Source organism: Macaca fascicularis, chromosome 6, assembly GCF_037993035.2.
Source record: "Macaca fascicularis isolate 582-1 chromosome 6, T2T-MFA8v1.1".
In the NCBI taxonomy this organism is placed as follows: domain Eukaryota; kingdom Metazoa; phylum Chordata; class Mammalia; order Primates; family Cercopithecidae; genus Macaca; species Macaca fascicularis.
In genome coordinates this window covers 76178227-76190723 of record NC_088380.1, presented here as the reverse complement: position 1 = coordinate 76190723, position 12497 = coordinate 76178227, and the positions used below count along the sequence as shown (strand labels likewise).

Below are 12497 nucleotides of genomic sequence, written 5' to 3'. Positions count from 1 at the left end.
CCAGGAGTCAGAGGTTGCGGTGAGCCAAGATCGTGCCATTGCACTCCAGCCTGGGCAACAAGAGCGAGACTCCATCTCAAAAAAAAAAAAAAAAGAAAGAAACACATTTTTATCTGCGTTGTGAAGGTAGATAGTGAATTCATTGGAAATATTCAAGCCCAAACTGGTTGACTTTTGGTGGCAGGGTGGGAGAGGTGTTTTGGAGGGGATTCTTGCACTTGATGCTTTTATTTTGTGCAGGCTAAGTATATGTATGTGGAAAGTTAAAATTACCTTAAATTCCTTGAGTAAGAATCTGAGATCCCAAGCAGGAAATTTTAACTTATAATACTGATGTTTTTATTATCGATTTATGTATTAAACCCTGCCCTCTTTTTTTTAGTACTTGACAAAAATATAATAGTCATTAGAAAATTATCTCATCAAAATTTGATTTTATTTGTGGTAGCTGGGGGCGACTAATAATTGTTAGTTTTGAAATTAACAATTGTGAAAGCAGAATTTCTAGCAGGATGAAAAAGAAAATAATGAGAAAGTGAGTAGCAGTGATTGAATCAGATTCTGATTTAAATAGTCACGTGACACTCTTGCCCTTTGGCTTTAGTTCAAGGAAGCGCTCATTCCTTTTGATAATTACTAACTTTCTTTCATTGATAAGATCCTCAGTCTACACTGCAGGCTTTGAAGCCAGCCATATTTTCTTCTTGGCATTCTTTCTTTCCTCCCTTTACCCTGACCCCCTCTCCCATCTCTATGTCTACCCAGCTCTGTGGCTGAGGTTCCCATCTGTAAAGCCTGTTGCCACAGGATACAGAATTCACTGGAGCGGAGGAAAAGCTGCATGTGTGTGTTTAGGGCTGGTGGCTCTCGGAATCAGATAAACATTGTGGAAAGCTTGCTCATTCATGTGGAAGAGCCAGTGTTGCAGCTAAATGGTGGAGCTGTGAGCTGCTGGGCTCCAGGCTCTGGCATCTGTGCATTGGGCCTGCCCAGCCTGAAGCATTTTTATTTGTGAGACCAAAAGAGCTGATGAGCACTGCCACTTTAGCCATTCAACAATAACAAAACCTTTATTTCAACCCCATGGAAGAAAGGATATATTTTACTTTTTTTTTTCTTTCCTTTTTTTGGTGTGTATGTGTGCTATGAGTGCTGTGTGTGTGTGTGTGTGTGTGTGTGTGTGTGTGTGTGTGTGTGGAGATGGGGTCTCGCTGTGTTGCCTTGACTGGTCTCAAACTCCTGACCTAAACAAGAAATCCCATGTGACTTTTACACACAATAAAGTATCTCCTATATAATCACAGTCAGTATCTCGTGTTTTTCTTTTCACTCTTGGTCTCTTTTATATGACCTCTCTTCCCTTCTAAGAAATCTCTGCGATATCCAAGACTTTCACTCCCATGTCGGTTTGGCAGCCTGTGATTCTGCTCCCCTTCTTTCCTGGTAACATCAGTCTTAAATGAGCAGCAGTGCAGGAAGATGCCCTTAAGAGTTCTGAGTATGGCCTGAGTTTTGAGAAGAGGAAGCTTCTCAGTTCCTGCTATTTGATTGGCCGTGGTTTGGCTTCCTAGGCAAGCTCTGTCTTCACCTGAAAATCCTACTCAACATTGGGGACAGAGATCTCTTTAGCCATGGGAAACCAACTTTTAGAACTAGAGCTGGAACTTGAGAGTATACTTCGTCACTCTTATGCTCCTCCAAGAAATACACATTTTCTTAGAATTTTTGTAAGTATAATCACATTTTATAAGCTGAAAGTTCAGAGTACCTTTAGCCTTCATGAGCACAACCTTGTTGGGGTTATTTGCATTATATTTGTTTCTCTTTTCTACACTCACATGTTTGCCTATCTTGACAGCCTGCTGGCCTAGGCAATAATAAAGCTTCTGTCGAGGTAAGCAAACAGCTGATGGCATAGGCGCACAGAGGGGACTCCTACAGTGGCTGTCTGTAATCTGCCAGGCTGGTGGTCAGAGCAGGCGAGAACAAAAGCCAGTCTGTTTGCAGGCAAATTGGAAAATCAAAGTGTTAGTTGTATTCTTTTCTCTTTGCCTTTCTTCTGGCGGAAAGAGAGAATGCTCATCTAGCAGTCCACAGAATCATTCCAGGCAAGTGCCCATTCCAGAGACTCACTCACCTGACATATTACTACTGGAAGTTGAAAAGTCTCCACGTTTATTTGTCTGAACTGCTTCAGAAGTCACCAATACAAATTCTTCTCAAACTTGCCATCCAAAATTGAACCCCGCTGGCCCAGTGTTTTGACTTGTTTATATTCCAGATAGCCACTCACATAAGCTTCTCTTTTTAATGCTGATGGGGGCCTAGAAGGGAGTTCATTTGCTGCCTGACTGGGAAATTCAGGAATTGCACTTTGGGCATCATATTTTATAGTAAGTTTGTAAGTATTTCACTGCTATTCCTCAGTTTATTTTTTGTGAGGGTTCATTGAAAATGTCCTAGACTGGGCACAGTGGCTCATGCCTATAATCCCAGCTCTTCAGGAAGCTGAGGTGGGAGGATCACTTGAGGCCAGGAGTTTTAGACCAGCCTGAACAACATAGCAAAACCCTGTCTCTACAGAAAAAATAAAGAAGGAGGCAAAGGTTCGGATCGCTTGAGTCCAAGAGTTCAAGGCTGCAGTGAGCTGTGATCTTGCAGTTGCACTCCAGCCTGGGTGACAGAGTGAGACTTTATCTCTCAAAATGTATATACAATAAAAAAGAAAGAAAATGCCCTAGACATAATTGGGTCTAGGATTGTTAGGGCTTAGAGAGCAAAGCTCATACCAAGTAGCCTTGTCCCAGGATAGGAGAGGGAGTAGACTTATTAAAGACTTCTCAGTGTCTTAACAAATATCTCAAAGGGCTGCTGTGCAGAGATGATTATATTCGATGTGTGAAGTCTTGAGTAACTTTCCCTTTAGGCTTCTGAGAGAGAGAGTCTGTGAAGGAAGGGCTTTTAAGAAGAAGAGACTTTCTTGCTCTTCCATGTGTTGAAGTTAGCCTTAGAAGCTTAGCAGATGGCTTTAGATGTTTTAATTTGAGCTTTGAAGGTCTAAAACTAGGCTCTCATTATCAGTCTTTGTTATTTTTCAAAGCCTAAAAGTGGTCTGTTGATCATGAATAAGAGAAAGGTGTTTGGTTGGATATGGTCATGGTGTTCTTATTGTAAAGTTCATCATCAAAAAAAAGTTACAACTTTAGTGGTCATTGGAAACATCCTGGGCCAGAACCTTAGATTTAAAATGAGGATTAGGTTTAAAATCATCTTGAGTGAGGGTAGTAATTGGCATTTGATTATATTTTTTTCCCAAAGTCATTACCAAAAAACATTATATTTTGTTTTGTTCCTTTTTAAAGGAAAAATTGACTAAACCCAACAACTGCTACTACCAAAAACCCTTTAGCCTCTAGCAATCCCTTTTGTCTTTAGCACTGATCATGCTCCACCTTGTATTACTATTAAATTTTGTGTGCATCTTTTTTTTAATGAGACTCTAAACGCCCCAAAAAGGAAATTTACGTATCTTCATATATACCATAGACATTAACAAAAGATTGAGACATAACAGCATTTAATACCAGTGTTGATTAAAGCTCTTTTTTTTTTTTTATTGGCTGAAAAACCTATGGGCCAAGAATTGTGTCAGTACAGGAATCAGTATTGAGCAAGTCAATCTCTGTCTCTGCTAACCCAGGAACTCACAGGCTGATGAGGAAGCGTCACCATCATTGAAGCAATACACCTGATATTTCACTTGACTTTTTTCTTTAAAAAATGAAACTCATTTTTAATTGGTCATTTCATGTTAAATCTCAGATTGTTCAGAGAAACAAGAATGAAGTAGCTAAATTATTGATTTGAAAATGTTGCCTGGGCAACATAGCAAGACCCTGTTTGTACAAAAAATAAGCTGAGCATAGTGGCATGCACCTATACTCCCAGCTACTTGGGAGGCGTAGCAGGAAGGATTGCTTGAGCCTAGGAGTTAGTTTGAGGTTATAGTGAGCTAGGATTGCGCCACTGCACTCCATCCTGGGCAACAGTGAGACCCTGTCTCAAAAAATAAAAATAAAAAATGAGGGAAAAAATGAAATACTAAAAGGTGTATTTTGTTTCATTTCTGTGCAGAGGATCTTATAAGATCAAATATCTAGGTCCCCTATATAGTGCCTTTCTCTGGCCATGTCACTCTTATTCTAAACCTAATTTGACATATTTCTCTATTTGTGATTTTAAAGGGGCTAATTTGTAGAGAAAAATAGAGTGAGAGAGACATTTTCTAGCAAAACCTAAAATATTGAAGAGAATCAGGCGGCCTAGAAGGCCCTAAATCCATAAAACATCTTTGGATCTTATTTTTGCCAAATCTCTCACCAGAGCACTAATAGATATCCTAAATTAAATACTATTTCTCACTTCCTCTCCTTTTCTTAGCTATTACTTTGGCAGAGAACCTGTTCAGAGGAAACCATCCCAATAGCAGATGGCAGGAAATAGCAGGAGGCAGACTGAATTATCAGCCTCTAAAAGGCACTAGTATTCATCCTTACCGTTGACTCTCAGTTATGGCATGGAATCCTTTAGCACTAGGTTTTTGTCTCTCCTCTTGCTTTTTAAGAAAAGAGTTTGATTTTCGTGGGGCCCGGTGATTGGCCTGCTTCCTGAATGATTAAGGAAAACATGGGGATTTCAGGTAACATGATATAGTATAGTATATGAAGGTCCATCCTAATCAAAGTAGATAAATAAAAAGAGGGACTACAGAGCCCTTTCCACCCCCATCTTAGAGCGCAATCTCCACTCAGTCTTTTGTCATGAACTCCAGGAACTAGGAGTAGCAGCTTCCATCCCAGGTGTTAGCAATGTGCGTGGACTAAGGCAAAAGCAGCATTTGGAATTCCTTTCCAAGCACCATTCCTTTGTAGGTATACTATTATTGTATATAACTCATACTGGGCTGCTTCAGACTTTTAAGACCCTGTGGGGAGCTATAGGAAGTAAGGGATAAACTGACGAGCTACAATGGAACTGTGAAGAAGGCAGTGTGGGATTGTGGATCTTGGAGGACATGAATGTTAAATTTTACTCAACTTTTATTTCTTTTCCTCTGTTTTCCTTTGACTCAGTGAAGAATGTCCCAGTCTCTCCTAAGAGCCACAGGAAATATCACTGTTACTCAAAGCTGATTCTCCTCTACAGAGTTGCTATGCTATCCTATTTTTTATTTTCTTCGTTTGTTTTAAACTTCCAAAGTTTCAGCTTAAGCTTCACACCTCTTCTAATGAAATACCTGTTTATATAATGCCATGATTAGTATTTTCCCCAAATCATTTTTCATAATCTCTTAAAATAAGGTATTGAGGTAAGGGGTATAAGGAATACAATTTTTGTAAATCTTTTTTGTTATTTATTAGTTTGCCTTCTCTTTACCATTTCAGACTTTGTGGTTAATGAGTTTCATTCTCAAGTTTTTATCAACTGTTGACTTTTATGAATTTCTGTCACATTGCACACTAAATATCTAAGAGAAGTACCTATCGATGGAAGATGTGTTTTAACATGTAAGAGTTAACACCAGTTTTCTCTTCTCTTCTGCTTATTTAGATTTCGACACAGCCCCAACTGCTGGTACCTGAGAAACTGGACTATCCACAGCTGGATTAGGCAGTGTCTAAAATATGATGCACAAGACAAAGCCTTATATACCCTTGTAAATAAGGTGAGTGGTTCCATAGATCTGCAACCTGTTTTTCTGAGTTTAGATGATATGATGTTTGTACCTACTGTAGTACAGCAAAGAATAACACCAGAAATAACTTTTAAAAATTATTTGACCTCAAATATTCTTCTTATTAACAGAATGAAGCTGGGTATAAGTTAATAATGAAGCTGGGTATAAGTTAATAAATTTAAAAAAAAAATCCTGAGCTGCTGCTTTTCCAAACATAGTGACTCAGAAAAGGACAGGTATAAGCAAAAGGTAGTCTAATCAGAAGAACTCTCCAGTGGTGTTCATTTCGTTCTTGATTGCTAAGCCTTAGATTTCTTGCCTGTTTCCCTCTGGTGAAGTGTAGGGAAAAAACATGACCATGTTTGCTCCTATGTCTTTTGAGTTCCCTGACTCCTCCCATCAAGCCTGAGACCCTCTAGGCTTAGGATCTTTCTAACTGTTATAGCACCCAAGAGTTGAGTCTTACTTACCTTCCACAGTATGCAGTAAATACAAAATAAACAGAGATTTAGAATGTTGTTATTGTGAGTCTGAAGCTAAATACTAGTTTGAACCAAAAAGATATTTTAACAGTCTTTTAATGAAAAGGTATTGTGTCTATAATGTCACTGGACCCTGAAAGTTAGCACCAAAAAGGAATACTGATTTTGAGTCCCCTTCTGTGCAGAATGTTTTATTTCCATGACTCGGACCCAATTCAACTTAATATATGTTATATACAGTTTATTTGTGAGACATTGGATTGGTTATTGATAGTGGATACAAAAATGAGCAATATTCTGTTCTTGCCCTCAGGAAGCTTATAATTTAATAAGGCAGATAAGCTGGGTTACTTATAAATCTAATATTAGGCAAATGTAAGTGCCACACAAGAATATTTGTAAAGGCCAGGCACTGTGGCTCATGCCTGTAATCCCAGCACTTTGGGACGCCAAGATAGGAGAATCACATGAGCCAGGAGTTTGAGACCTATAGTCCCAAGTCTAGAGGCTCAAGTAGGGGGATCACTTGAGCCTAGGAGGTGGAGACTGCATTGAGCTGTGACGACGCCACTGCACTACAGCCTGGGCAACAGAATGAGACCTTGTCTCAAAAAAAAAAAAAAAAAGAAAAGAAAAACAGTGAAAACAACTTGGAGAATTAAGATGAGGGAATCCGATAGGAAGGACATAATTAAAAGAGACTTGAGGTACCATTTAAGATGGTCACCAAAAGACGTATGCTTGCACATGGAGATGGGCTGGCAGAAACAATATTACTAGAGGTATATCTAGGTGAAAACAAAGACTCAGTCTGAACAGTAATACATTGCCTTTTTTTGGGGTATAAGGTATGTTAAGGGAGGAACCAGGTAAGGAAGGGAGTAAGAGATTGAGCTAGTTCCCTAGGTAAGTCCAATCAAGATGATAGCCTTGAATCTCAAGAGGAGAAAATGGAAGACCCAGAGGAAGGAATGGATTAAATCTTGTTTTCTTCAGTTCAGAGTATAATGCCACACATTACACTCAAAGATTCCTATGATAACAAAACTAGGAGGGTCTAGAATTTTTGCTGCTTCTCGAGTCTTTTAGTGGAAAGGACATCAAACTAGAAATCAGAAGGTCCAGTCTGTAGCCCCACAGACTTAACTGGTTGCTGGTAACTTTAGGCAAATAACTATATTCTTCTTGCTCTTAGTGTTTTCCACTCTAAGTCAAGTGGGTTGTAGTAAATCAGTGATTTCCAACTCTGGCTGCCCATTAGGGTCACCCAAGAAGCTTTTTAAAAAATGTAGATGTTTGCCTCTACTCGTGAAATTCTAGTTTAATTGATCTGTCTGGGGCCCAGGCATTGGAATTTAAATTTTTTCTTAAATAAGTTTAAATGTTTCTGTCAGTTTCAGGTTCACAGTGTAGGAGAGAAAACATAATTTATTTTCTTTTGCTTTTAGGTTCTTAGTTGAGACACTCTGCTGAAAACAAAAGTCAGATTAACAAAAGAAAAACAAGCAGAAGATTATTAATATATGCTGTACTCATCACACAGGAAAGGCCTCAGTTCAAAAGTGTTTCTATCTCAAGGCAGTGGCTTAGGGCTTTGCTGAAATAGTATTTCAACCAAGGGACATAAATCCTATACAGTCACAAGACAAAGGAAGGAAAAGTTACAGTCTTCAAAAGGTGGGAAAATGTGGGAAGATAGTAAAATCTGTTCTCAGATTCTTCTGGTGCCTGCTGGTGCCTTCTCTGGGCTTAGAAGCAAGTGCTGTTCTAGGAAGGAAGGATTTGTGTGCTGCCATTAGGCAATTGGAGGCTGTGGCAGAGTGTTCCCCTGCATTTTCGGTGTCTTTCACTTAACATCCTCAATGATTTGGGGGAGAAATATTTTTGTTTCCTTCAACAGCAAAACTGAGTGAAAAGTACATAGATGTTCTATGTACTCCCTACCCCAACACATGCATAGCCTTCCTCATAATCAACATCCTGCCCCAGTGTGGTACATTTATTACAATTGATGAACTTATGTTGACAAACTCTTGTCACCCAAAAGCCCTAGTTTACATTAGGGTTCACTCTTAATGTTGTACATCCTATGGGTTTGGACAAATGTATAATGACATGTATCCACCATTGTAGTATCATCCCTCATCCCTGACTGTTCATCCCTCATTGGGTTTGTTTATTTGTTTGTTTGTTTGTTTGTTTGTTTTTTAAAGCTCTCAGTTCTCATTTACAGCCTGGGTTGAGAATCATTGACCAGTTGATTTCTAAAATCCCTTTCAGCTTTAATGATTTGTCATCCTAAAATATTTTGGTTTTTACCCTGCCCTAGGGATTAATACTGATTTGGATGACTGCTTTGAGAAATATAGACACTGGCCATGAGCTACAACCTTTAAAATAGTGATTTTTTAGACATGTTTCCATTTCAGCACACCTGAGGCTCCTATATATAACTCCTGGAAACAATGAGTCAGCTCAGTGGTGATTCACAGTTGGGGGTTAGGACTGTATCAAAATCTCTCAAGGAGATAAGGATATAGTTTAGAAAATTCCTCAGGTGTTTCTACTGGTTGCAAGAAGGAAGAATGGAGCCTGTGGGGAATGGTGGTTAACATTACTGAAGAATTTGAAACAGATAAAAATGCAGCCACAATCTGGATCACTGGTAGTAAAATGAGTATGCATGAAAATCACGAGAAGCTCACTAAAAATTCAGGTTTTTATGCTCAATTCCCAGAGATTCTGGTTCTGTAGGTCTGAGATGTAGGAATCTGTATTGTTAAAAAAACTCCGAGAAAGTCAACATCCTGCAGGTGCTAAAGGGTCCACATTTTAAGAAATCTGAATTCTCAAGTATTCAGTTGTATGACACAACTTTCTAGAAATTTAATAGCAAATATTTGTTGACATATTTCTTGGGACCTGAAAAGCCAGGCTAAGAACCAGAAAATGCTGTGTAATGTCTGCTTTCTCGTGAGAGTTTTTACATTGTTATTCATACTTTATAAAAAGAGTCACTGAACCAGTTAGGCGGGTTGTGTGGGTTTCTTTTTTTTTTTTAAGCTATGATGAGGTGTTAGAATTGAAGCCTTAGTTTTTACATATCAGTTGTCTTATATCAGACACCCACTCACAACTTTCTCACACTGACCAACAGTGCCTCATACCAGACCTCATGAGTCATGGCTTCTGTTTCACTGTCACAGATGCTGTAAAATGATAGTCAAATATTTTAAAGCTAATAGTGGCAAGTTTTATTCTGAATAACATAGGCATATATTACAGACTAAATTAGATAATTTTCTCTTTTTTTCCTGTTATGTTCATTTCATTATAGGTTCAATATGGAATTTTTCCAGATAACTTTACATTCAATTTACTGATGGATTCTTTCATAAAGAAAGAAAATTACAAAGGTAAGAAACTAAGCCCAGATTCAGTGTTTATAGGGCTTCCGGCTCCCAAAGGGAGGTGTACAAATATAGGAACTTCCCCTTTTTTATTTCTTAATAACATCTCTTCATCACTCTTTTAGTCAGAAAAGTTTAGACGATTATCATTTATGCAAAATTTTTAAAAATATTATTTTTATTTTTGTTAAGATAAAAAATATCAAAGTACATAAATGATTATAGAGGAAAAGTAAGTTAATTATATTGTCCAATCTAATTTCACTTCCCAAACTGACTGAAATGTAGAATATAAAGGATAAAGTAAATTTATTTTTCAAGTATAATTTTGGATTCAGTAATGAACAGTTGGCAGAAATGAGATTTTTTTTTTCAACTGAATTTTTAGCCTATGCTCTTTTAAAATATTACTGGCTTATTTATGTAAAAGAAAATTCCTTCCAGGTTCTTAATTTTCTACTGACTTATTAGATGACTACCTGGTCTACCTGTCTATCTCAGTTTCCCCATTTGCAAAAAGAACAGACATTCATGCCTATGGCCTCATTCAGAACCATGACAACATGTGCAACCAGCTTGCTAGGAACAGCTGCAAATCAGTGCTATTTTATAGTTAGGAATATATGTAAAAATTGGTTTAAAAAAAACTCATTAAGTGAAAAATATTTGTTGTGCTTGTGATATGAACAGGCACTATGTGTTAAGCCATTGTTAATATTCTCTACTTTACCACCAAATAACTACAGAAAGAAATTGTTTGACTTGATTTTCTTGGCCTCCATCTATGTTGTAGAATATCAAGGGAAAATAAAAATTGCTTAAAGACCACTTCTCAGGCTTTAATAACCAGCATTAATGTGCAAACAAATATGTTATATGTTATACTCAGAGGCTTATAATTTATGAATGAGCATTTCCCATTCCCTTCCAACAAGTATTTTAAACTGAGCCTTATTGTCCTTTTTATAGTCATTATTTTGCTTTCTTTGAAATAATACCTGAGATTTAGGGTTTCCTTTAGCATTTTGTCCTCTTCTGCCTTAACAGTGAGAAGGTACCAGAGCAGAGAATAGGGCAGTCAGACCAGCCTCTCTGCTTTGCTTGTCAGGGTGACCTTGAGAATATATGTGTCTCCTTTATGCCTTAGCTCTTCTAGCTGATAGATATGATGCCTTAAACTTGCATCACAGTTTGAGCCATTTTCATATGTATTATTTTGTTGAACTGTCCAAAATTCATTTGAAGTAGATGAAGCAAATAGTAATTTATTATTATGAAGATGATACTGGGAGCCAAGAGAAATTAGTGGTTTGTTTAATGTCCTTCAGGACATTGGTGCAGTGGCACCTGATTTAGTTCATTCTGGTATGTAAAATAGAAGCTAAAGGCTTAGGAAAAGCCTAGTTTGTGGAAGAACTAGGACCAGAGCCTGCATATTTTACTTCTTAATTCTGTGTTGTTGTTGTTGTTTACCATGCCCCACTTTTTAAGAGTGTTTATAGTTAAAAGAGATTTGGTAATATTACCTACAACTAATTTCCTCTGATTTTTACTTTCGTCTTCTTGCTAGATGCTTTATCTGTGGTTTTTGAGGTCATGATGCAAGAAGCCTTTGAAGTGCCTTCCACCCAACTTCTCTCCCTCTATGTTTTATTTCATTGCCTGGCAGAGAAGACAGACTTCAGTGTAAGTGATCTTCCCTAAAGCAGTATTAAGAACTTTAGAAAAGGCAAGCAGGGGCTTGCTCTCAAAAGCTAGAAAAAGGTGTCTGCTGCTCTGTGGCCAGGCACAACCAGGAATGTGTGTTTATTCTGTACATTTTGGTTACTGGTTTCTAATGAATGGAATTGGAGGTTGTTCCACTTGAGTCAAAAGTGATTGCATATTTTGAAACCTGAACTAGGCTAAGTGCACCTCAAACATTCAGAAATGGGTCGTTGGAAATCATTGAGAGCTGGACATGGCATGTCAAAGAGGCAGTGAGGCAGCTAACGTTGACCATTACCTGGGACATTAAATACTGATTATTTCATTTGTATCAGTATTTTCCTAAGGTTTCTCTAGGGCAGTTCCGTTTTGGAAAGTCTACAATATCAAGTTTTGGGTTCAGGTCTTAGGTTCGCATATTTAATCATTGCTTATTGTTGTCCTAAGAATAACAATAGCAATAACCAATACTTTAAGTAGCACTTACTTTGCACCAGGCTGTATTCTTGTTTTAAATGTATTAATGCATTTAATTCTCACAACAACCCTAGGCAGATAAGGAGACTGGGGCCCAGAGATGTTACAGAGTAACCCCCCAGCTAGCAGGTAACGAAGCCACCTGGTAAAGCCAGTCAGTCTGCCTCTGCCATCTGCCCTTAACCTCAATTGTAAACATCAAAAAATCCCAGTTTGGGGAGAAACTGAAGAGGTCATTTAGTCCAGCCCACATTCTAAAGAGTAGATGGCATGTTATGCCTTTCTAAGATGAGTGTCATAATCTTATGATATATCCCACATTCATTATTAATTCATTAAATATACTATACTGAACACATACAAATTCCATACATTGGCAAGTACTAGTTATATAATGGTGAGCAAATATTTCCTGCTTACAATCTAGGAAGAACACAGACATTTAAACAAAACAATCACACAGGTATAAAACTATGACTGTCATGAATACTACAAAGGAGAAATCTATGGAAAGAATATATTATAGGGAGTTTTCTCTGTATTTTAAACTTAAATTGGTTAGGAAGGGCTTCCTTAAGGAAATATTTCTTAGGTTACTATTGAAGGATGACTGGTAATTAACTGGCTAAGGAGGGGAAGAACAGTCCAAAAAGAGGAAATAACATGTGCAAATGCCCTGTGGCA

General features: G+C 37.9%; 1 protein-coding gene across 3 annotated transcripts in view; it reads left to right on the top strand.

Annotated features, from left to right (window-relative positions):
• Positions 1–12497, top strand: part of MRPS27 (mitochondrial ribosomal protein S27) — a 99621-nt gene that overhangs the window by 75358 nt on the left and 11766 nt on the right. For all 3 annotated transcript variants that reach the window (XM_005557122.4, XM_065546373.1, XM_073993606.1), the window contains 3 exons: positions 5611–5725; positions 9557–9635; positions 11200–11315. In XM_005557122.4, the coding sequence (XP_005557179.3) occupies positions 5611–5725; positions 9557–9635; positions 11200–11315 (310 nt within the window). The remainder of the gene's footprint in view (positions 1–5610; positions 5726–9556; positions 9636–11199; positions 11316–12497) is intronic.